Source organism: Juglans regia, chromosome 8, assembly GCF_001411555.2.
Source record: "Juglans regia cultivar Chandler chromosome 8, Walnut 2.0, whole genome shotgun sequence".
NCBI lineage: Eukaryota > Viridiplantae > Streptophyta > Magnoliopsida > Fagales > Juglandaceae > Juglans > Juglans regia.
Genome location: NC_049908.1, coordinates 30150456 through 30177419, shown reverse-complemented (window position 1 = coordinate 30177419; position 26964 = coordinate 30150456). Strand labels below are relative to the sequence as shown.

Sequence of the window (26964 nt, the reverse complement as noted above, 5' to 3'; positions counted from 1 at the left end):
AGCAGGGGGAGAAGTATATTAATTAGACCTTGCTGATAACGGATCGGTCATTATCTATTTCACGGTATTTGCTTCTGCTGCACCAACTGATACCCCGAATATAACATTATTATCGTTATTATTATATAGAAAAAATATCCCTAAATAAATGAATTTCATCCTATATATCTCCTATATTTTAAAAGTGTCTATCCTCAAATGAAAAGTAACATGAACAATAATGAATAATATTTTTTTTACACTACGCTTTTCTTCTTCCCTTACGTCCATATCTACATCTGCGTCCCTCTCTACATCCTTACAACAAAATCACAGCAAAATACCACTAACTCACAGTAAAATCACCACAAAATCACAGTAAAATCACTACAAAATCACCTCACAAATCACAAAATCACCACACAAATCGCAAATCAGAAGTCGTCGGCAGGAAGAAAGGAGGAAGTGGAGGGGTCGTCCGCGAAGGATGAGGCTGCTGTTGGTGGTGCGGTGCCATAGGGGTGGCTAATGGCGGCGCTACGGGGAGAAACCTGTGCGTGTAGAGGGGTTGCGTGCGTGGGTCTAGGAAGGAGCTACAAGTGGTGGGTTCCATAAAAGTGTTCCACGGCGTGAGAGGAACTCAATGGTGGTGCTTGGTGGAGCTGGGGCTGAGCCGCGGTGTTACAAGGGTGGAGAACCCGTGCGTCGAGACCCATTTCGGGTTGCTCATGTGCGGCTGAGAGACGATTTGTCAAGGGGCTTCGACGGTGGGATTTGCTAGCCGGCGTGAGGGGAAGCTGTTGAGATGGTCCGTTACACCGTAGGGTGGCATACGACGACGTTGGGTTGCTTGAGGGAAGAGATTGGGTGAGAGAGAGGGAAGAAGTGCGTGGGGAAGGAGAGAGAGAGGGAGAAAGGAAAAGTGGAGGAAAATGTTGGGTTTGAGATTTTAAATCCTAACCTTTCATCTTGAATCTTCAGATTTAATCTAACGGTAGAAGTTTAAATATTGATTTAAACTAACATAAAATAGATAATTAAAATATAAATATTATATCATACACTTAAAATCAATTTTAATTTATAAAATACAAAATTTTCATCATTAAATAAATAATGAAGTTTTACTAAACATTTTTAAGAGAATAAAATTATCTAATTAATTTGAATTTTTAATATAATTTAAATTCTATAATAAATGATGAACATAAATAAATAATAATTTTATTCTTATGCATTAGACTATTTTAATATCTAAAATCACACTTTATTTTTTTTTTCAATTAGGCATGTTTACCACTGCTAGTATGCATATATATATATATATATATATATATAATATATTATATACGTATTACAACTGAAAAAAAAACAACATAAAATCCGCCAAAAGAGGGTGGGGAAGTTTACTGAGATGTTGAGAACGAGAGAGTCGGTCATGGAAAAATAGCTGGATTTCTCAGACGACGCCTGGAAGCCCCAACCGTTTGCCCTCTCTTTGTTCTCCGAATCACATAGTCGTCCCACTCTCTCATAGTCCGTCATTCGATACGGAGGTATGGCTGTGGCTCCGTTGCTGTTTCCTAACTTCTATATTGTACTGTTTCTTGCTTAATTCGAATGAGAGCGATAAATCAGGTTGCTCCTATTACTTCTTTTAACATCTATCAAGATATCAGAATGATTGTTTCTTTCATTAGGCTGACTACTTTTGCGCCTACTTCGGTGGTTGCTTCTCCCTCCCCCTCTCTCTCTCTCTCCCCCTTATTTTCCAAATAATTATTGGATTTTGGTTTCTTTGTTTTTCTGGTCTAGGATAAAGAATTCTTGGAATCTCGGGAAAATAAGAAGGAGAAAAAAAAAAAAAAGATTCCGGGATTTGGATGAGAAGGCGAAATGGCATCTTCCATGGATGAAGTGGTGGAAGATATTATGCGAATTCACAGATCTTTACCGAGCAGACCGGCTATCGACGAGGTGGAGGCCGCCAAAGCCCTGATCAGAAATGTGGACAAAGAAGACCAAGTGAGACTCGATGCCATTGCAAGACAAATCAAGAGCCCCGATGTACCGGAGGAGCTCTTCGTTGTGTTGCAAGAGATGCAAAAGAGCTTGGCCTTTTTCTACGGTAAAGATCAAAAGAGGGAAGCTTTGAGACTGCTCGATCTCGAAAACCTCCACTCTCTGTTCGACGAATTCATTCAGAGAGCTTCCAATTGTGTGCCTTCGACGATTTCTGGCGGAGGCGGAAGTTTCTCTTATAAACCCAATTCATCTGCGGCTACTTCTAATTCGTCGTCGAGCTTGTATTACTCCAACGTAAGGACTTCTGAATTGTTCACCAAAGATGACAACTTTGTGAACAAAGCCAGGTCGACATTCTTCGTGGACGGCATTGGGATTGGACCCAGTGTCTCGTCCAATGCCCAGATATTGGAGCCTTCTTTAAAACCTCCTACCACTTCTTCAGGTGAGTCTTTTCTACATTTTGTTCTTGTTCCTCTTCGTTTCCCTTATTGGGGTTTGGTTTACTCCTGTTTGGTACTCTTTTGTCCACTTGGGGTTGGATGGCAGTGGGATTCTGAAAAGAATATCGGTTGAGATTTATGTTATTTTATTTTAGGAGTGTTTCCGATTACTAAGATTGTAGGAAGAATTTTCATAGATAAACTTTTACCAGATTTAAGTTTGTTTTTGCAGGTCAAGATGGAGAAAAACTGAGTTTGATAAAGCTGGCTAGTTTAATTGAAGTGTGGTCGAAAAAAGGCACTCGAGATCTTAATCTTCAGAATAAGTTGATGGATCAAATCGAATGGCTGCCCGATTCAATAGGAAAGTTGTCCGGTCTGATCTCCCTAGATTTATCTGACAACCGGATTGTGGCCCTACCAGCCTCCGTTGGAGGCCTTACATCCTTGACAAAATTGGATTTGCATTCAAATAGGGTCTCTGAACTCCCAGATTCTATTGGAGATCTCCTTAGCCTAATCTATCTAGACCTAAGTGGTAACCAGTTGTCATCTCTACCTGCGACCTTTGGCAGATTGGTACGTCTTCAGGAGCTCGATTTGAGCTCAAATAGGCTCTCGTTGCTTCACGAATCGATAGGATCACTCGTCAGCCTCAAGAAATTGAATGTAGAGACAAATGATATTGAAGAAATCCCACATAGCATTGGTCGGTGTACTTCGCTTAGGGAGCTTTGTGCAGATTATAACCGACTTAAAGCTCTTCCAGAAGCTGTTGGGAAGATTGAGACCCTGGAGGTTTTGTCAGTCCGTTACAACAATATCAAACAATTGCCTACAACAATGTCATCTCTATCAAACCTGAGGGAGCTTGATGTCAGTTTCAATGAGCTCGAGTCAGTGCCTGAGAGCCTATGTTTTGCTACTAAACTTGTCAAGATGAACGTCGGAAACAATTTTGCAGACATGAGATCTCTACCAAGGTCTATTGGAAACCTTGAGATGCTTGAAGAATTGGATATTAGTAATAACCAGATACGGGTGCTTCCAGACTCGTTTAGAATGCTCACAAGACTACGTATACTACGTGTGGAAGAAAATCCTCTGGAAGTTCCACCGAGAAATATAGCTGAAACGGGTGCACAGGTAAGTTCTCTTTTGTTGACGTTATCACATCATTAAAAGAGTACCTCTTTCTTCTATTCCAACGCTCATTACGGTTTCTTGCTGCATCCTAGGCTGTTGTTCGATTCATGGCCGACCTCTTTGACAAAGGGGAAAAAGGGGATGTTAAATCCCAATCTGTTAAGCAGAAAAAGGGTTGGGCTCAGATATGCTTCTTTTCGAGGTCTAACAAAAGGAAGCGAAATAGTGCAGATTATGTGAAAGCCTGATTGATTACAGCAACATTACTGACTAGAAATGCGACGTGATCTTTCTGTTAGTAAGTGGTCGCATCGCTTCCTGAACTACTTGTAAGACCATATAGACAGATTTTGATATATTTATAGTACTAAGTCTTACCAAATGCATCCTCTGGCCCTTGATTGTGCCACTGCCAGCTTAAAAGTAGCATAAATAATCAATGTAGATGGTAACTAATGAGGATGATGTCATAAATATCCGGTGGACCTTCTTCCTGAATGCTTACACGGTCGTCCAAATTACAGGGATATCAACGAATAGCGTGGTCGATGAAAGCAGAAATCTCACTGCAATGACTCTGCATCTGGTATGGGTGGGGTTTTCAAAATGTCTTTGAGTTTTATGTCTCAAGTTGTAGATTTCTTTCATTCTCCTGCCCTTTTTTGCCATTGTATTTTTCTAATTCGTTCTCTTCTATTACTGTTACCCATGAGCATGTAAAATTTAAACGGCAAGAAGAGATTTTCTTTTTTTGGGGGGGAGCGGGGGCATAATAATGTTGTACTGTTCATTTCTCTCCTATTGTTCATGAGTAACATTTCTACCACTTCAACAGAGTCCGCCTCGATTTATATAGAACATAAAATCTTTTTCTTTTTCTTTTTTTTTTTTGGGTGTCCATTTCATTGATGTTATTGCAATAAAAAATTTAGTTGTATATCACTGCGACCTCGGTCAAGGGCCTTGGTCTTTCCTTGAGTTGAAGGAAGGTGTCCGTGTTTGCATGTGAAATCAGCTATTATGCCTCACCAGTAAGAACGACCCCGGTTCTCGTGAAAACCCTGGTCGAATGCGACGTCTCTCTCTCTCTCCCGTGTGGTATTATCTCTTCCCAACGGTATTCGAAGATGTGGTATAAGCTCCAATGAATGGTTGACTCATCAGTATCTTATGGTTTTCTAAAGATTGAGATAATCGTGGCTCTTTCTGTAAAGTATTTGAGAATTTAAAATAATAATCGATAAATCAGCCACCACCTGGATGGGTGGGGTGGATCTAGCCATCCAGCGCGGGATGGCTGCATGTCACAGTTCGTGCTTGTGGAGGGAATGCTGGAGGATCAGATGATAATTTTATATTTTGTTTGAAAGTTTAAAATATTATGTTTTAATATTATTATTGTTTTGGGATTCAAAAAAGTTAAATTGAGATTTGAAAAAGTTGAATTATTTATTATATTTTGTATAGAGATTTAAAAAAGATATAATAATAAGATAGATAAAAATTTTGTGTCTCACCCTACCCTTAAACCTAAAGTCTCTAGACCGAGGGAAATTGATTCCAACCATTGGGCCATCTTATGTTTAGTTAGTTGTTTTTATTACTTGTTGGGCTCTTCTTGTTTTATTTGGATTTTAGTGGTAGTGAACCTAATAGGTTTGGGCCCTTTAGAGTAGTTCTCATTTCAGTTTTTGTTTCATTGTGCTTTTAGTTTAGGCCCATATGTGGGACAACTTTGTTTCGTTTGAATTCAAAACTCACTTCAACTCATCTCAATTCATTTCATCTCATTATTACAATTTTTTTTAAATTTTCACACAAAATATAATAAATAATTCAACTTTTTTAAATCTTAAAACAACTTTATCAAATTTTTACACAAAATATAATAAACAATTCAACTTTTATTTTACTATTCACAAATCATCTCAAATCATCTCTGAATCCAAACCACTCCAGTCTTCACACTATATATAAAAAAAAAAACTACACAACCTCCTACTGTTCACTCAACCTCCACACACCAGCCTACGCGGATTTTTTTTTAAACATCCCCCCTTTATCTCCTCCTGCGCGTGTTCTCCCCCACGTTCCATATTCATTGTGAAGTATAGCTATGGAGATTTGCCCTTGCCATTGATGCCAAAAGAACTCACTCGTTGCTAGGGTGTTGGCAAAAGTAAAGTACATGCCATTGGCTCCAAAGGTTAACAAGTAATATGCCAGTTTTGTTTCACACAATGAGTGGAAGAGTAGGGAATTGTTAGTATGTTTAGAACCAAATTTATGTCAGCCATCTGTATAATTCCAGTTCTATTTCCCACAATGCTATAATTCTGCATAATTCCAGCTGTAGAATTAGTTCATCTGCAAAATTTTGCAGAAACATGAAATCAAAGAAAAAGGGAGGAAAAGGAGAAGAGAAAATAAAGAGAATATGGAAAACCCTGGGGGGTGGAGGCTTAAAATAAAATGTTATGTAGGCTGGTGTGTGGAGGTTGAGTGAACAATAGGAGGTTGTGTAGCTTTACTCCACTATATAAGGAGCCAAGGGGCTCTAAGAAGGTTTAGCCAAAAACTTAAATCAAATTCTTTATTTTCTTTTATATCATTTTTTTATTCCACTGTTCTCTATTCTCTAGAGGTGCTCCCACCAAAGTGAGCCATTTTCTGTGTATTTTTATCAAGTATTTTCTAGTGTGTTACAAATTAGTATTAGAGAAACAACAGTCTCTATGCTATCAAAATCTATGGAAGAAATGCTTGCATCATTACTCAAAACCAAGGAAATGGTGGAACAACATCAGCAACGCTATCAAGTTATCTTGCAAAAATTAAAGGATTATCGGAACAACTTCTATGAAAATTTAAGCATTCTGGAGCATGTTTGTGCGAAGCAGGAAGACGAAGAACGAGCAACATCGGATTCCTTGTTTGATTTCATCTTCGACCAAAAGTTGCCTCTCTTAGAGCCTAGTTAGTGATGATTCTTCTATTAGCAATGTCTTCCCTCTCCATGCCAACCCTCCGTTTCCTAACCCTAGAATCTTTCATCACCACCATATGCCTCATTTGATATCCAAACCAAACCAATTAGTAGGCAAACGACATCATTCCCAGTCCCTCCAAACCAAACATTCAAGAGGGGTTGATGACGAACCAACTCTAAGCTACCGAAAATTGAAAGCGAAAATGGGGTTAATGATGACCTTCTGGATGACAATGCCAAGCAGATTGAGAGATCTGCTCTCGAGCTTTTTCTTTGCTGCAACATCATCTTTCATCAAAACGACCCAACTTGGAAGAAATAAATTCTTCCTTCTTCGATCCCGACTAGTACATGAATCTCTTGATGCAAAAGTCAGATTTAGAAAGGCTTTCCAACCTTGGCATTCAAGTTCATTGGGATCTCGGGAAGGACTTTCTGGGCGTCTCGGATGGTTGGCTCACGGCGTTTGCCAATGGATGCTTTCACCATTGTTTTGAAATCTTTCGAGGCCATGATGGTTAAGAAAACAATCAATGTGTTGGATGAGTATGGTAGTGTGCCTAATGAGTATATGTTTGGGTGTTTGGTGTTATGTTGGTATCACGAACCCATCTCCAAAACACTTCCCATAAATAGAGTCGAATGGGTCAGTTGGATTGCGTTCTACAACAATTAGCTGTGGCTGACTTGGATCAACGCATTCAACTCTACAGCTAGTTTGTGCTCCATAGGATCCATGGTGGTCTCACCTTTCTCAAGCTTAGAGGCCATGCAGATGTCATTCACGTTGCGACTCTACCAAACGAGTTCCATGATGACCATTCTCTACCAAACGAGGCTTGAGTCTATGATTACCGTGGAAGGCATGGTTCAATCTCAGCCAAGGCCAAGGGAGTCGTTCAACAAGAAGATGAAATCAGGCTCAATAGAGGTTATAGCAAAGTGCTTCAAGTAATAAATGTTGTAAAGTTGAAGTTTACATTCTCAGTTTCTACGACGGAGGATGCAAAAAATTTTGTCAAGGAGAAGATCGTATGAAGATATCAATGTCTTGATCTTTGGCGGCAGCAAATGAATTTCAACATAATGCTGCGACATAAGGTGGTTAAACCTAGTCGAAAATGTCTAGAGGACATACAAGGGTTTGCGGAGGTTGAGACTCCAATACTCTCTAGATTTGTGCATTAGATTTTTGCCCTGATATGTATGTCTGTATGCATTTGTATATATTTTCTTATATAATCGTAAATTCACTGAGATAAATAAGCCATTCTTGACAAGTTTGTCAGTTGATGGTAATTCACTAGGAATTGATCGTCTCTATGGTGCTTATTCTGCTTATATGTGGCCTAGAATGACCATGAAATCTGGCAATCAGATAACTGATCCATCATTTCTTGAAAACAAGGTTTTCTATTTTCTAAATAATAATAGAATTCTTCCATTCATTTTGAGTTTTTACTTTCTAGTTTCATGACCAAATATTTCCGTCCTCTCTGCTCAGAGTTGAAGTCAGGAGTAGGGGTCCAGCTATCGGTCCGGTCCGGTTCAATCGGTCCATTCAGTCCGGCCTATTTTTTTATTTTTATTTTTTTAATTTTTTTAAATAATTAATAAAAAAATTTATTTAAAATACTAAATTAAATTAAGTGACTTATTAATGTGAATTATGTAACAAACTCAATAAAAAAAATATTTTTTATGGTCAATGATAATAAATTAGATGAAAATTATATTATTATTTTATATATTTACTATATAGTTAACTAATTGATATTATATATTAGTTAATTCATAGAATATTAACAAGTGTGTTAATAACATATTTAAAATTTTATATTGTTAATAGTGATAGGTTAGATGAAAAAATATATAAAATATTGTTAATTTATGGAATATTAACAAGTATTAATAATATATTTAAAATTTTATATTATTAATTGTATAATTATTATATAAAAAAAAATATAATATATATATTTTTTATTCGGTCCGACCGGACGTTTATCACCCCTAGTCAGGAGAATCTAATTAGGAATTTGAATATGAAATATTCAAGTCTACGGGTTCAGTTGAAATGTGGGATGTAGAGGATAAAGGCTGCATTTCTGCAAATGGTATTACCATGGACAAAGGACGGGCTTCTACAAATGGAATTACGCCATGCGCATATATAAATATATATATATATATATATGTGTGTGTGTGTGTGTGTGTCCAGGTTTGCTCCTCAAAATAGCTCTGTCATGAAGTAAGTTTGTGAGAATGGAACCCGATCTGATGAAGACAAGATGTGGTCTTCAACATCGATGGCTCCATTTCTGGATGAGGATGTTCAAGGACATGTGATAGTTGATGCATTTGAGAAAACCAAACCACAGGGGTGAGGGTACGCATTTTGACTTTTGAGGGTTTGGAACAATTGATGTCTGAGATTATTAGGAACATTATGCGTGACAAATTAAGATTCATGCCTAATTATCAGAGGAAAATGGCAGCAGAGTGAAAAGGTGGTGATATAATAAGAAAAGCTGATATAATCAAGCAGACAAATCAAGCAGAAAGTTGGTGCGATCCTATTGCTCGTAATCGCTTTACTCGAGATACAAGTAGGGTTGTTGCTTGTAGATATCTCAAAAGATAAGAGTTGAGTGCCACTTTTTCTATGTGGCATCAAGTGGAAAGGTCGTATGTAGCCTGCCAAAGAAGATGTCAATTTATTGATTAAATCGGGGCACTTGGGAAATGGAGGGGGGTGGGAATAGGCAAAATAGCACGAAAATCAGGAGTTGAGTGAGTGAGGGCCTGTTGAGGTGCTTGGAGAAAGTGACAGAGAGAGAATTTTGGAGTTTGGATGTGTAATCTTTGGCGCCGCATTGGGTATGCCTACCAGAAAGAACGCTTCATCTCTCTCTCTCTCCCTCCCCTGAATAGATAACCTCGGAATAAATGGTGGGTGGACCCTCACCTCATTTGAACAACCAAAAAGTAGAAGATGATGTGCTTTCTGTAAGATAAAGTGCGCCGACAGGTCTCTTGAGTTCATCATTTGGGATAGATGTGGAAGGGATCCATAAAGTCTAACGCATCTCTTCCTTACAATTAATTAGTAAGTAATCTTTTCACCATCTTCTTTTACTTTAATTTACTATTTAGTAAGGAATCTTTTCACCATCTTCTTTCCTTTAATTGTCTTTATCACTATTACTTTTTTCTGACGAAAGTTATTTTTTAACCCAAAATTGAGGATAAACACAAAAACTACGTCTAAAGAAATAGAGAAAACCCCAACAAAACAAGAGGAGGAGGAAAGCATGTTACATGATCTGATCCTGGGTTGAAATTGGACTGACATGCTCCACACTCCACAGCATATGAATTAGCTAGATACCCAATTGCTCAAAAAGAAACTGAAAAAGAAAAATGAGCGCACACAGATCGGGAAACCGAAAAATAGAACATACAGCGCAACTGTCAATCTCATATTCAGAGCAATTGACCTCAGGGATCAAAAGAAGAAAAAGAAATACACCAAAAGAGACCCTATTCCTAAACATATATGCTGATACGTAGTGTTAGAATATTACCTTGAATTTACAAGACGGCAATGAGAAAATAAAGGGCGGGCCTTTGTTTGTTTGTTTAAAGTTTAAGGCAAGAAAGTAGGAGTAAGAGTATTGTAATTAATGCTAGTGTTGGTAGTAATGGCATTGAAATCCAGGCCAGCCTGATCAATTTGAGGAGCCGGGAAATGACCGCACTTGTGGCACCTCTCTACCACCAGGATCTGCCGACAAGATGGGCACGATGAGTGGGACACAAGCCATGTGTCGATGCATGAAACGTGGAAGGCATGACCGCACTGTGGCAAAACCCTCAGCTCGTTCCCGTCCATGAACTCACCCAAGCATATGGCGCAATCCGCCACCGATAGCTTTGGGTTCTTGGCGCCGTCGGAGTCGTACGTGAATTTGGGGAGAGACTGAAGTACCTTCTTTTTTAGGCCCTTGTTTGCTAGAGCCTGAGCCCCAGCCGGAGACCGAGTGTGGGTAGAGCTGCGACGGAGCCAAGCGCACCGGGCCACCGCGATGAGCCCCACCACGCATATGAGTGCGCAGAGAAGGGCAGCCAGTATGACCACGAAGTCCGACTCCACGGTGAGGGCCTCAGGAGGAGGAGCAGCCGCCGCCGTCGTTGATGAGTTCGCGGGTGCCAGAGTTGTTAGAGAGCGAATCATGGTGGGTGTGAGAGAAGAGAGGAAGAGATGATTGGTTGGGGGTGGGGGTCCTGTGGGATGTTTGAGGTCTGGTACAGTCGTAAAAGGGAAGAAAGCATATCATATTAATATAAATATGAGATTGATATGCACAATTATAAGGGGGGTGGGTGGGTGTGTGTGGGTGGGTCTTTTGAGCTTTAAAAGAGTTGAGTGGTTTCAATTTTCATCGAGAGAAAAATATCCAAGGCAAACAACTTCGAGTCATGTCACGTAGAAGAAAGAGGACTCAAAAGTCAAACCTACAAATGTTGGGACAAAGGATAAGATTATCATAGAGTGAGAGATGGCCTCTCAAAGAGCGTTGGTATTGGCCGCTCATCAAATTATAACTAATTATATTAAAATTAGTCTATAATGGACTAGCCAAAGTTCAATGACTTGAGTTTTGAGCTACAATATTTTTATCTATTTTTTAAATTTAGTTAGATACTGTTACTCTTTCAAACATTAATTTATTAGACTAAATTTAGCTCAAACGTCTCTTACTTCTCTCATTTTTCAGCTTCCCAATTTCTCTTTCTTTCTTTTTCTTTTCATTTTCTTTCACGCCGAATCACACCCTCTTCCTCCTATTTTCTTTTCCCTTTGCACCCTTGCCGAATCCTCTCATTTCTTTTTTTTACCTCTTTTTACTTCAAATCCTCAACTTCATTTGCTCATGAAGACCCACATTTTTTATTTTCTTTCCATTTGTAGAGAATCCATCAAAGGTATCGGCAACACAGAAGAACATCAACTTCTTTATAGACATGATTTTTGCCCTAGACTGCCGAGATCAACATTATATTATATCTTCCCTCGACGACTATTATGCTTCATAAGGATAAATTTAATGTTATTCTTTCTTTCAAATATCGATTTTCAGTGTTTTCATTATCTTTTCTTTTTCAATTGGGATCCGTGGTGATAAGCTCTCTATATCTTTCGACTTGAACTCCTAATATTTTAATGAGAATCATATAAATGAAAGAAAAAAAAAATCCACGTGTAATTTTACTTGTGTAGTTTTAGCTTTGAATTTTAAGAGTTTTATTTGTTAATAGGGTCTGACAAAGTTTGATAAGGGTGAGGATGTTCTTCCTCAAAGTAAAAGGCTCCATCGTCCAATTAATTGGAAGTAGATATTTTGAAGTTACTAGGCACTTGGGGCTGGGCTTGTTAGTTGTTACATACATCTCAGATAGTTCTTGATTTTTAACATATTTTGCTTGCACTCTTGTTATTCCGGTGATTCCTATTTGTATTCATAACTTTTGGACAGGACCAACTTCAAGATCAGGCAAAACTCTGATTTTCTGCCAGTTGGAGACTGCACAATGTATGTTAAATAGAGAATGAAGGCGGATCCATGTAAATTATACGCAAGAGACATCTCTGGCAGTACTCACTACTTCGACGATATTGTTCCACACATCATACGGATTGTAAAATATTGTATTTGCAATATTTTAAATTGTATTTGCAAAATATTAAACAAAAATTTGTAAAATATTATTAAAATATATAATATTATATTATTATTTTAACTTTAAAATTACTAGTCCAATTTGGATTCACCTAGCCAAATATTAATGCTATAACCAAAACTTAAATTTCTACCCAAAATTTGGACTTGCCAATGCTCTAAGCGTTGTTTATTTAGATAACAATAACGAACCGAGAACTGAATGATAACCGCCATATAACCAATGATTAATGCTAGATACAAATACAAATCTCATACAAATTTTTTGTAAAAAGTGGATTTCACTGATAAAAAATAATTTTTTTTTTAAATGAGATTCACTTTTTTACAGAAGCTTGTATGAAGTTTGTCTATTTAAAACTTATACAAATCATTTCTCATAACCAATTAGGCACCTGATTTTTCCTTACTTTCTTCTATATGTCATTAAATCTGTGAGGGAGGTCGTTCTTGTGTCGGGCCAAACCAAATAGGCCCAGCCCACGAGGCTCCGATGAGTTTCAAGATAGCTTGCCAGTAGGAGATCTATAGGAAAGGATGGTCGGGTTGGGCCCGAAGGGCGAGATCGGCCCAGAAAGGAGAGGTGATGTATCACGCACAAAAAGTGAATCATTCAGTCATAAAGCCTGACATCTCTACTGGTTGTAGGGACAGGAATGGCCACTGCCCTAAGTTACTAACGGCTGGGCAAGCATGGGGAGTGGGCGCACCAGATCAAGATCACGTCGCATTTAATGGACGGGGTGAACACGCCACGACCTGGGGACAAGTCCGCCGAAGTGGCCATGATCAGGCATGGCAGGCCAATCATGTGGCAGGAAGCCAGTAGACGACACGACCTGGGTACAGTGTGGCAGAGTCATGATCAACTTTGCAGGAGACTAGGGGTGGCAATATGTGACACGACCCATTAACTCAATACGAACATGACACGATAAAAGCGGGTTAGGGTTTAGCCTTAATGGGTTCGGGTCACTAATGGGTCAACCCATTATGACCCGTTAAGAAAATTAAATTTACCTTTATACCCTTAGACCTAAAGGGCAAGGACGCTCTACTTCCTTCTTCAAGTTCTAAATTTGTTTAAATCTGTGTTTTTAATTTTTTATTATATTTTGGATTGTAGCATTAATATATTTACATTGTATGTTTTGTTTATTATATTTGGGACATAATTTTAATAATGAATATTATTACAAATTGTGTGGATCATATTTGTTTGGATTGTAATTTTAGACTTGTAGTTAGTTTTTTATTTTTTATAAATATTATTTATATTTAAATATTTATATAAAATTAATTAAGTCAAACGGGTCGTGTCATGTCGTATCATGTCTGTTCAACCCATTAATGTAAACAGGTTGAAACGGAACGAGTTGTGTCGTATCGCGTCGTGTCAATTTATTTCTTATTCATTAACGGGTCATGTCGTGTCAACCCGTTATCTTACCGTGTCATGATCGGGTTTGAAATTTTGATACGAAATCCTTAACGGGTCGTGTTCATGTTGACCCATTAAGTGTAATGTACATACCTTGACACGACACGAATACGACCCGTTAATATGATTTGACACCCCTATAGGAGACCACCATCATGTTGATCACCAGGTATATATTCCCAACAAACAAGTACTAGCTTAGGTATTAGAAGTGTTTCTTACCACCCCGAGCCCTCACATCTTGTGTTCTTGCAGGCTCTGAACAAAAAGGAATTGTGGAATTGTTCGAGCTGCAAAACACAACATCAACAAAATCATTGCAAAATTATTATTTATTTATTTATTATTATTATTCATTTATTATGATACAAGATAGTAATAAAAATATAATTTTTCTATCTTATTTTGTTCTTTTACTCAATAATAACTTTATTTATATGGATACACAAAATATTTGTTTAATCCTCCTCGGGCTTGCACGGTCTAAAGACTTTAAAAGAAATGAAGAGGATTTTGTCTTTAGATTCTGAATACAGTAATTATTTTTCTATCTTTATCTGCTCATATGATTCATTAATACAATTAAAAAACTAAGAGAAGAAATTACGAAGATAAGTTGTGAAGGAAATATTATACCATAGTTAGGAACATTCTAACAATAAAATTTGTTTTGATTCCGATATTTGGTATTAGTTTTAATTATTTGAAGTTTGGAAAGAGATGGAGAGTAGCTTGCTGATGAAATTTGGACACGTATGAGGAACATATATGTATGTATGTCATCATCTAGAAAGAGAAAAATAAGCAAGTGGTAGCCAGTACCTAGTTAGCTAAACATACAACAACCATTAATGATGCTTATTGTTTAGGCTTGAAGAAGCCACCTGAGAATCGTGTTCTGTCTCGTTTGTCCACCGGAGCCTCTTCCGCTATTAAATTAAGGTTTGGTTTAGATAATGAGATGATAATGAGATGAAAGTTGACATTTCAATAAAATATTATTAGAATATTATTATTATTTTGAAATTTAAAAAAATTGAATTGTTTATTATATTTTATGTAGAAATTTTAAAAAAATTATAATGATGAGATAAGATGAAATATTTTCACTATTCGGTCCAAAGCACCACTTGCATTATAATCTGTGTTTACTTGCCTAACAAAATGTGGAGGGATAAAATACACAGTCCATAAATTGGGCCCAGCCCACCAGACCACCATAAAAAATAAAGAAGAGACAATAAAGAGACATCAATATTATGCAAGTGTCAAACCAAGGAGAGCAAGTCAGACACGCCAAGGGACAAGTCATATTATGGCAGGAAGCTTCAAAGTATGCCAGATAAAAAGTAGGCCGAGGACGACTGCTACTTCTCACACCGACTCAATGCTCCCTCAATCAGATCATCTTCTTCTTCAGCAGCTTCTCGAGGAAGACATCGTCTCCAACAGGAAGAGCTCAAACCTTCTTCATACAATGAGATATGAGGAACCATGAGTGACTGTAAACAGATATATTATAGTGGAGACTCCCCTTTCTAAACCCTCATAGACGTAGGCCTGTTGCTAAACCACATAAATCTTGGTGTAATTCTCTCTTTACTTTCCCTACACTTATTTTTCATTCATCACCATGGACGTATAAAACGTCACCGGAACACTGCCGGAAGCTCCAAATAACACCCATCGTAGCACTGTCAACGTAGAGTTGTCCAGGCTGCGAAACACACCGTAAACACAAACCATAAAGGAAATGATTTTGGGTGTCTAAAATGTTGTAGCATGCTTTTACATGTTGACAATCTGGATGGGACGGTAGAAGTGAGCCTGAAATTCAGCAGGGCCTTTACTCTTTTTGGGCAGCGATTTATGATCCCATCCCACTCCTGATATTAATTACTCTTTGCATCGGTGGGTTGAATGCCAGTACTGTAACAATTTAACACCTGTTTATTGGCTAAAACCTTTAACACAACACCTGGACTAGCTATTCTATTCAATTCTTCCATTAGTTACCATCAAAGAATGTCGATCCTTCTCATGTTATGTACTCTGAGTAGCTAATCCTGAAGGGAATAACATCCTCCATCTCCATTTCAAGACTTGAAATGGATAGTATCCATTTAGTGTAAAGAGGTGCATGACAGCATGTATCTAAGCTACATGTTCCGATATCAAGGAGCAGCATGTCCAATACCAACTCCACAAGTTAAATGCCAACACTGACTACGCACAAATGACCAAACATGTCATACTATCACTATGTAAGCAAGATTTAACATGAGGAAGGGGAAGGATTGGAATCTATCGAATTCATGAATTGAACTACTAGTCTACAAACATAAAGTTAGGCTGGAAAAAATAAAATTTTGAAATTATGTTTTGATTTTTGACGGACAGTAACTTTATGAACAAGCCTTTGTAAATTATACAAAAATGCTTCCCTATTTGCGGCCTGCATCCCAATAACTACAATGTTCTCTCACAATACATGTTAAAAAATTGATACAATTCTTGTTGATAACCCCACCAATGCCAACATCAAGGTTCCTTTTGTGGCTCAGGTTTGACAAATGAGAAGTCATCTTCGTTTTTGGTTTCCTCTCCATGGTGGGGTTCATCTAGTTCAGATTGTAGCTCATCAGGATCTACTCCTATAATCAAGTTGGTAGTGGATGAGGTGGGAGACAAAGGATCAGTTTCAAAATCAGAGCTCTCATGGTCCTCGTACATAAATGAGCGGGTTGAGTGACCAGTCGTTTTGAAGCGATGCAATGATTGTCCAGAGGCGCGCACCATTGATAAGGTAGGGCTCCCACCTAGAGTTACAGTGGGGGACTTTCCTAAATGCATCTTTAATGTGGGTTCTGCTCCGAGTTTGTGCCTCTACAATTTGTAAGCCAACAAATAGTTTGCATGACACTGCTTGTGGTCCTGAAACTATTTGTTCTCTTACAATATTAGAAGTTTAAGGTCCTGCAATTTGTAAGCCAACAAATAATTTGTTCTCTTACTATTTGTTCTATAAGTCCAACATAAATTCAGGAGGTTGATAGATTTCAAGAATTAGAAGAGGAATTGAAACTTAGGGAGTAAAATGGCATTTGGAAGGTACATTTTTCCTGAATTTCTTTACATATCCATAGCAAATGCACATCATAGTGAGAGAAACTTATGAACCAAATACAATGCCATTGCATAGTATGGGGATGGAAACATGACAATATGTTAGCATGCAAGATTTTACAAAGTTATAGATTTGGTCATTGTCTGCCTCTCTCTGTCAATGAAGTATCATCCAAAACTGTCCCAAATATAGTGTGAAGATAATAATTACCACAATTCTAATATTTCAAGTAAACATTTTTAACACAATGATGAGATACAATCTGAATTATAGCACGTAAATGAACCAGATGTGTACTAAATAGGTCTATAATCTATATCATACATACCAGTATTCTTGAAAAAACTTCAATGAGATTTTACAATGCTTACTAAGTTTAGTTTTGAAAACCAATGTCAACACCAATGTCGACCACTTGCCTAATTTTCTAAACCTTGCATATAAAGAACAAATAATTGTGCCTAGTTTAGCAAAATGCCATTGTAATTCCTTACAATGAACCAAATGCATAGTATGGGGATAATCACAAATCAAGAAACAAATGCATAGCAAAAAACAGAGTTCCAATAGAGTTCCAAGTTACGATTTTCACAAACAAAAATACCGAAATCACAAATCAGTTCACGGAAATACCCAAATCACGATTTTCAAGTTCAGTTTGTGGAGGAAATGTGCAACCTTTTGGAAGACGATTCACTGGCAAGGCAACCTTGTGACAAAATGGTCATTGTAAACCCTAACACAAAAAAAATCACTTAATGAAATGAGAGAAAATAGAAAGAGAAGAAGGAGAGGAAATCTAAGCAGAGAAGATGGAGAGAGAAGCGAGGAAGAGAAATTACCTTTTGGGCTGGAAGATGACAGCTACGTGGACTCATGACGGAGAGAAGGCGTCTTGCGGTTGAAGAAGACACAAGAACAGTGGGTGCTTGCAGTTGAAGAAGACGAAGGACTCAAGACGGGTGTTTGCACGTTTGGGGATGAAGAAAGGAAAAATGAAGGAAATTGGATGAAGAAAGAGAAATGAAGGAGGGAAAGTAGATGAAATAATAAAATATTGGTTTCAATGATGAACAGTAACTCGTTATGTTTATAGAGGAGTCTGATTAATTTACTGTAGCTGAAGTCTTAAACTTTAGACTTTTAGCTAATCCAATGTAGATGTTTTTTTTTTATATATAGTCAAATTATGGACTTGCATTGGCATTTGGCTAGGCCATTGCCAATGCTCTAATTATATCTATACATTACTAATTCTATATTATTTGTCAATCTTATGTATTTTGAGGTAAAAGACAAAATGAAATAAGAGAGATACTACAAAGAAACCGTCCACCACATGACTACATCTAATAAATATGTGATTTTTATTTCTATTATTCTATTTAAAAACGTATATATTTAATAAAATAAAATGTTAAAATTAATAAATCACATATTGATTAAGTGAAGACGTGTGATATAGGTTTAAAATATTTGGATAATGATATAGTACTTGCTTGCTGCAACTATTTTGCCACTATACATAAAATGAAGGATACTTTTATAATATTAACATTTATTTTTAATGGAATGGTATGGTTGTATTGGTTGATTCAACATAAATTATAAAATAATTGTAAATAAATTGTAAGTATATTTTACTCTAAGTATTTTATAAAATAATTATGAAATGGAAGTACTAGATGTTAGAGTGGTCCGTTACACAGTAGCCATTGATTCCAAAATGGATGCGAGATGGCTGGCGGGGGCTCCACAATTGCTTAACGAAAAAGTCTACTTTGCCTCTCAACTTTGCCCACTCTATTTGACCGCTGGTCAAAAAAAATTTTTTTTACTTAGTGATTAAGGAAGTGATTTTAAATGTATTGGTGTATTTTTTTTATTTTTTAAAAATATTTAAATGTATTAAAAAATGTGAAGAAAAAAAAATATTGGGCGGTACGCCCAGCGGTAAGACCCCACTCTTATTTAACACGCGGCCTATACACTATTTTTTGAAGAAAAAATATTTTATTTCATTTCATTTTATATCATCTAATCATTATAATTTTTTAAATTCTTACACAAAATATAATAAATAATTCAAAATTTTAAAATTTCAAATAATAATAATATTAAAAAATAATATTCTAACAATATTTTTATTCAATTTTTAACTTTTATCTCAACTCACTATCCAAATCTCCCTCAAATTAAATGGCAATGTGATGGAAGCAAAATGGTACAAACTTGAAATGAAGAATTAGGCCCGAATGAGTAATGTCTAATATGTATATTATAGACTACTTCGAATTAAGGGTGAGCAGCGGGGTGCCACACTCCTCTCCTATCCACCCTGCCCACACATAGTGGGATGGGCAACCTCACCAGACCATGAGAGGGGAGGGAGGGGGGTGGGGGTGGGGCTGGGGGTGGGGCTGGGACTGGGAGGGCTGGCCTAGGTTCCAGCCCCAACCCCACCCCCCACCCTACTTCTTATATATATATATATATATATATATATATATACATATATTTGTACATATATTTATAAATATTTGTTATTAGTTTTCCAATATATAAATATAGTAATATGTATTAAATATAAAAAAAATGTATTAAATATAGTTTTTACTTAATATTTTGTGAAAGTTACAATGTAGCCTGTCAAGGCAATACAAGAATCTCACATTGCTTAAATAATACGTTTGTGTACTAAGGTGATCTCAAATGATCTATGAATAATAATTAAAAGTAATGATAAAATATTAAATAGTAGTAAAAAAAATAATGATAAAATTTTGAATAATAGTGAATAGTAGTGGAGTGATCTCATTACCCAGACAAGCCTAAGGTTGTGTTTGGGTAGTAGAGTGATTTCATTACTATTCAATATTTTATCATTATTTTTCGTCTACTTTTTATTACTATTCAATATTTTATCATTATGTTTTCATCAATTTTTCACTACTATTCACAAATCATATAAAATCACTTCACTACCTAAACGTAGCTTTGTATTGCTTTGACCTCTTATATAAAGGTCATATTAAACTACATTAATTTACACATAATATGCACTAATAAATTTAAAAACTATATTATTAATTTTTAAATTATGATCATATTTATAAATTTAAATTTATAATTTGAATTCAAAAATATGTTTTTGGTCTCTTTTGATCAGCCCAAGAATAATTTTTTGGCCTTGTGGCCATGAGCACTATTAGAGTGGGCGGGGTGCAGGGAAGGGTCGACCCTGCCCCCCCACATGGGCAGGTAACACCCCTACTTCAAATGAAGCAACAAACAAATAAATAATTATGCAACTTAACAACCATTAAATTCATGTTCAAATCATTACAAACAACATGAATTGCTCAAAGAGTCTTCTTTTTCAAGTTTAGTGCCATTGAGTTTTTAAAAGTATTTTTACTCAACTTTTTCAATTTGATGAATTGTTCAAAGAAATTGTTACAAGTCACTAAAGATCATGATGTAAAATCACTATTTATCTTAACACTCCTCTTATTTGTGGACCATACCTCCCATAATAAATGATCTCAACACGTAGAATATTTAATTAATAGATGAAGTTTAGAGTTAGAGTTCAAACTCATAACCTCTACTCTGATATTATGTGAAATTATCATTTATTCCAAAAGTTTAAATTGATCATAAAAAAATATAGATTAAATCATTTATATTCATATGAACACATGATCGTCTACCTCAAAATCATCCATAGATTACATACGACTGATGCAAAAAGGTAGTATCCTCACTAGACTCATGTTCACTATCTAGCTAGCATGGGAGGCAACAAAGGTAGTAAAAATCCCTTCCTCATTAGAAAAATTATCCGAATCCTCAGAAATATCAGATTTACCAGTCATTAATGTAGCTAGCATTCTGCATACTGATCATCTTTTTTCTTGGTTCTAACGTAATTTTAATTTAGCCACTCAGCTCATAGATGGTGAAAACTTTATAAACGCGCACATATAACACGATTGGCATAATGAGAATTCTTGTCCTTTAACCTGATCTCTTTCTCTCCTGCATGGGGTACGTGACTCCTTGCATGAGAACTTCAATTGGTTCCATGCATAATTAAACTTCGAGGACTTGTTTGACGTTGAATTTCTTCGTTTCAAAATTTTATGAACCATCATGTAGCTAACAAATTAACTAGATGATCCTCATTGTTGGATATACTTCCTAATTTCCATATGAATCGTTCGTGATTATCTCTTCCTTATATTAATTAGACTTCAAACTTAGAGAATTTTTATTGTTATGACTATTTGGGCAAATAAATTAAAGCTCATGTATCTAAAGATCAGAGCAAGCAACAAAAAACAAAACAAAACAAAGCAAAAAGACTCGATAATGGTATTCATTTTTGTTCTTGTTTATACAGGAAGTTGAATTTACTTCCCATTTTTCTTAATTAGATTAAGACCATTAATTTCTAAAACTTTATTTGAACAAATAATATCACTAGGGCTTAACAAACGAGAAATCACCATAATTATGAGCTTCAACATGATTTATTCCGGGATTGTTATGTCTTCTTGGTTCATGAATATCGTCACTAGAAAGACGTGTAGGACCTTCAATCTCTGAGAGTTCGGTTTCAGAATGGTAAGCCCTAGGAGAGCCGAGATGATCAGGACTACTTTCAATATCCGCAGAATTGGTTTTATACTTGTGGAGTAAGTGTATGGGTGATGAGCCATGACTTGGAGTATTTTCTCCACTCATGAACGTAGAGGAAACATCTGCCCCACTCTTCCTCAACTTCTTCCTCTCCCTTGCAGCATTCTGCCATTTCTTTAGAGCTTTCGCTGTTTGCTCTTCAAATATTGCCTTTTTCATGTGAGATCCCATCTGCAAATATTTCAGTACTCTTATATATATAGTCGTCTCACCTTGATTTCTGTTAGTAATTAATTACATATTCAGCTAATTAGAAGTTAGAACTACTCACTTGAGTCACCAAGGCATAGAGAGGGAAGGTGATATAGCTACATAATACCAGAAGGGCTACACCAAGGAAAACCCTTATCAAGACTTCGGCCAAATTTTCATGGAAGCAGGACGACAACTTGAACTCGTACTGCAATGGCATTAATAAGAGGCCGGATTTATATGTTGATTTTAAAGATATTATATATCATGTGTATATAATATATATGCAATTAACGCACGTCCGGAGTTGGAAATTAATAGTTGCACTTACCCAAATCCACAGAAAATAAGCCATTTGGAACGCATTCTGTAAATTGAAAAGGAAAATAGTCAGTTAGCTCGAATTGAAATATTATCGTCACAACACATGACATGACCCAATTAGCTGCTGCATGCTTAGGAGAATTAGACAGAGCGTTTGTAATGTCTTTTTTTTTATAAGAAGAAAATTAACGAAATTTGGGTTAAATATTAACGCTCCATTAATTCCAGAGTACTTAGATTTAAGATCCTATATATATATATATATATATAAATTTAGAATCAATACCTTCTATTCATAATTAGGTATGTGATATTTCTTTTCTTTTTTTTAAATATATATATATATATATCTCTTAACTTTTCATCCATTATTAACATGACTAACCGAAGACATGATCGCCATAATTTTATAAATTGTCGTGTATATTTAAAGTTTTTTTAAAGATAAGTTATTTTATAAAATAATAATCTAATTTTAATTTTAAAAAATATTATAACTGTTTCTTTAAAAAAAAAAAAAAAAAAGGAAACAGCAACCTATTGCGGCAACCACGTACCGAGGGATGGCCGGCCGGCGTTCTCCTCCTTTTATTAAGAATTAATTCTTAGATATAAACCATTATTTTTTCATTTATTATTTAAAAGAAATTAGTTTATTTTATTTAAGCTGTCACATGGAAAAATGTGACACACGGAACGTATATATGGTTTTGGTTAATTACCTTTGGAAAAATTAAAAGAGGGTTTTCTTTCTGATTTTTTCGTACCACATGCATGAAGTTATTTCTAAATCTAAAAATTATACAAAATCTTAAATGATCTAATAGTACGTCTAGGGGCATCGGGGAAAATTACCAAAAATGAAATCTGAAAATGTAACTATATATTTTGCGTTTATATTATACATAGATATTAATTGTCCTCGAATTTTATTTCAACTTTAAGATTTTTTTTTTTTTAAATAACTTTACTTAAAAGTGGGAGAAGGATAAACATAAAGTAGGGTACCATATAATATTTTTAATTGCCTTAATTTATGAGTTTAATTATCGGACAATATCATAGTTAAATGATTAATAAATATTATAGAACTTATTTCTTCATGTATATATCTCTTTCTCAATCTAAATACTAGAATTTAGAAAAATATATATATACTCTTAAAATTTTGAATCGATACATTGTACGTACGTATAGCTGATGCATGGGCACGTACAACATTTGCATGCACTACGTGTTATATTATGATATAACCACTTAATTTCACGATTCCCTTGGTTTTAATTTATGCTCAAATCTATACTTCACCTTATATATAATTTATATATTGTTGACTTTATTTGTTCAACATATATATATGGGTCATGCATGGCCGGATGGATTCAAATTACAATTACAATTTGGTTTGGTTACTTAGTCAAATTAATTATTAAATTATTTTTTGATGTATCGACAGCTAGATGTAGTTAGAGGTGCGTACGTACCTGAAACAAGGTAAAATGTATCAAGAAAAGAATCCAGTCGGGTCGATTGAACCAGAAATATTTGTTACTAGGCTCTACCACGGGAGCTCCTTTCACCACAGTTGTTCGATCTTGTATTTCTTGAGCCATTTCCATGATTATAACTTCAAGCTTTGTTCCAACCATTAGAAGTATCTGCATGCCAGGTCACATGATCACATGATCAGTACGTACGTACGTCCACGATTTAAGATTTAATCGGTCGATCGATATTATCACTCAACCAATAATTAATTAAAGACGTACTTATATTTTCTCTCCTAGCTAGCTAGATCATGCATCCTTAGTTATCAAATTTTGCAAATTAATTTGTCGTGTATGTAATGTGTGTGTAAATCTATATATATTATAATGCATGCACATATATATGTATATTTATTAATTATACAAATTAAGCTTAATTTGAAAAAAACAAATTAAAGGCAGCTAGCGTGTGCATGAGAATTAATGTCTTACCACTAGCGGTATGAATGATATCACCGAAAGCGTGTACCATTCTGTTCATAAGTACATGCATGATATATAAAAGCTTTTGGTCAGTACGTACTGAAAGTTGCATATTAATTTGGAGGAAATCATCAAATCATATATATATAAAAACTACAATTAGTTAATGAAGAAAGGAATTAATTAGCTAGCTAGCTAGCTAGATAGGGGGAGAGATAGATGTCTTACTATACACGTTTAAGAGCTGAAAGAGGATACAGCATATCCATAATGGTAAACTGCAGTAATATCAATATACATATATCCATTGTTAGGCACTATATATATATAGTATAAGCACAAACACAAATAATATACACACATGATGATCATATGATGAGTCGGCCAGGACACACGCAGAGAGAAAGAGAGAGATCAAGTACTACGTACGTACGTACCTAATACCGACGACCACCTTAAAATCATCTTCCATTGATCTCTTGATGTACTTATGAAAGTTAAATTTGCTATTTGGTGCGAGGTGGGCCTGCCAAAGTAATCAAGTTCATGATGTAATACATAAATATTAATGAATAATTAAACAAGCTAGGAAGGAATTAGCAAAATAGTGATGATCATTAATTAATTGGGGAAAAAGGAAGAGGCCGGAGGGGGCAGGCCAGGCCAGCAGGGACCGGTGATGCACATGACAGATCAAAAAATGATGGCCACTTACGTTGATAAATCCGTGACGCATGGTCAGATAGTCAACCTTCGTTACCGAACGAAAGAATTGCCTAAAAAATGCCACCTGAGAAAAGCATTAATAAACCATTCATCTCGGTTAGGTGTACAGTACACGAAACGTACAACTAATATTAATAAGTCACTTTAATGTATGTGTACGACTATCACTATTTTTAAAAAATATGTATGTATCATTAATGAAATTTTAGAAGAATACATCTTACAATCCATCTGATACCAGGTGTTGTTGAGAAGCCGCTATGCCGCCGAACAAAAGAGGTTTGACGAGCAAACCTAAATCTAGAGGGATCTACGAACAACAACACACCAACTCATCAACCACTTCAAATAAATAAATAAAAAACAACTGATTCAATATTTTTCCTAAGAATGATCATTACCATTGGTAAATTGATATTCTAGAGATGTGGTCTCCTGTTCCCACGCTTTCCATTTCTTCACCTGCATGTACATGAAGTAGTGATAGATCATTTGTATTTTGAAAATATTGGTTATATTAATGCTCCATCCCCGGCCTTTTTGTAGAAAAATTAAAAAAAAAATGGAACTGAATTAATCTTCATGCATATAATATGTTGTAGAAATTAGAATCAGATCAGAGCAGCAACATACTTTGGCCTTTGCCAGAGCCATGGTAATAACACTATAGAGAACATGAAAGACCGCAAGCACAAATATGAATATGTGGAGTTGGTGTACCCCGGACTGTGAGATCAACGCTACTTTGTTCTGAAATCCACAAACAAGATCAATATATATATATATATATATTATTAGAATGAAATTCGTATTATATAATTTCACTAACATGTTCGGAACAGTGATCACTTCCACCACCGGCTGGCGCAAGTACCCGTCGCCATACAACATCTCCGGCATACCCCAATAGCTTTCTCCTGTCACCATCACCATTCTCTTCTTTTCCGTCATCTTCTTCCTTGGGGTAGTACTCCTTTTTACATGGAAGCATGATGTTGCCCGCTTTCTCAGGGATACATATCTTCGCAATGTGCTGTTGCCCAAACGTTATTAGCAGAGATATGAAGCCTAGTAGCATCAACTCTGCATCCAATTCAAAATAAAAAGATCAAAATAATTAACTTTTATTTAAGTATATATTTTCAATCATCAACACGATTTGATTACAAATGATTTAATTACCAGCCTTAATCTTCTCTAAAGCCTCACTCATGGCCTTCTTGTGCCGCTTCTGAAACCACTGCATGTCACGAATGTTTCATCATAACAGTGTCAGTCAGCATCGATCTAAAAACGTTGTACTAGTGTTTATGCTGGCCGTCAATCAGCTAAAACTGGACAGAAAACTTTTTAAGTATATAGTTGCATAACTACACAAGCATAAAAGTCTTACCTTTCCAAGAGAATGAATCCCCTGCTCAATAAGAATTGAAATGATCACGAAAACGGCACAAACAAGGGCAACAGCCCATGTTGGTGTCTCCTTCAATGTCCTCTCACCTGCAGCAGCTGGAGCCATGCCTAACAAAAAATTCAACTCTCAGAGGACTAAACAACTTTGATCTGAATCAATCTTATGCTAAAGAACGCTTGTGCGTCGCGTACTGGGAAAGAAGAGGAAGCTTCTTCAGCTGGAATAAATTATAATAGACTACAAATACAAACAAATGGATGCCGGCAGCCATATATGTAAACCAAGAATAATAATAGTAGGGGCGAAGCAATCTATAAATTGGGTTAAAGTGGCGAAGCAATCTAATAATATTATTAGAGATTGTCACCCTTGGATTAACAGAATAATGTGTGCCCTATGATCAACTTGTTTACGATGTGATGCCTCCCAATCCAGCGTTTGATTGGCTCCTGAAGTACTGCATGCAAAAGCATTCTTTATTTTATGGTATATTGTTTTGCAAGAGGAAGAACGGTTGTGTGGGAGCAAAGAAAATGGAAGATTATGTGTGTTTTATGCGTAGAGACTTTGTTGTTGTTTTCTGCTTGCCCTGTTTAAACCCATTCCTCTATTAATTTGGGTTAGGAACAAATGCTTGTCTGGTTTTGAGCCCTGTCGGCATGAGAATCTTGGAATTAGTCTTCTATTTTTATTTTATTATTTTGAACCAAACCGGATCATTAACCAGCAGCATGAGTATA

At 36.0% G+C, this 26964-nt stretch overlaps 4 protein-coding genes across 6 annotated transcripts in view; 2 read left to right on the top strand and 2 right to left on the bottom strand.

Moving 5' to 3' along the window:
- The window catches only part of LOC109004516 (probable disease resistance protein At4g27220), a 963953-nt gene that overhangs the window by 229127 nt on the left and 707862 nt on the right, over window positions 1–26964 (top strand). The gene's annotated exons all lie outside the window — the stretch shown is intronic.
- Window positions 1351–4427, top strand: LOC109001917 (plant intracellular Ras-group-related LRR protein 4-like). 2 transcript variants are annotated; one of them, XR_001997940.2, is made up of 5 exons: window positions 1351–1535; window positions 1795–2449; window positions 2680–3593; window positions 3686–3891; window positions 4118–4427. XR_001997940.2 is itself a non-coding variant. In XM_018979423.2 (4 exons), the coding sequence occupies exons 2-4, from the start codon at window positions 1876–1878 to the stop codon at window positions 3839–3841; spliced, it is 1644 nt and encodes a 547-aa protein (XP_018834968.2). In that variant the 5' UTR covers window positions 1351–1535; window positions 1795–1875; the 3' UTR covers window positions 3842–4427. The 2 variants fall into 2 exon arrangements, 1 of the variants encoding a protein (XP_018834968.2); XM_018979423.2 differs by having other exon boundaries at window positions 3686–4427.
- Window positions 10040–10965, bottom strand: LOC109001906 (RING-H2 finger protein ATL8-like). The gene has a single exon (XM_018979412.2). It carries the CDS (start codon window positions 10817–10819, stop codon window positions 10232–10234), a length of 588 nt encoding a protein of 195 aa, XP_018834957.1. The 5' UTR covers window positions 10820–10965; the 3' UTR covers window positions 10040–10231.
- On the bottom strand, window positions 21380–26329 carry LOC109001873 (MLO protein homolog 1-like). The gene is made up of 14 exons (XM_035693298.1): window positions 26204–26329; window positions 25993–26050; window positions 25640–25893; window positions 25444–25560; window positions 25212–25272; window positions 25035–25120; window positions 24800–24874; window positions 24522–24610; window positions 24313–24362; window positions 24094–24134; window positions 23599–23772; window positions 22122–22157; window positions 21870–21998; window positions 21380–21769 (listed from the first exon to the last, which is right to left on the bottom strand). The coding sequence occupies exons 1-14, from the start codon at window positions 26327–26329 to the stop codon at window positions 21380–21382; spliced, it is 1686 nt and encodes a 561-aa protein (XP_035549191.1).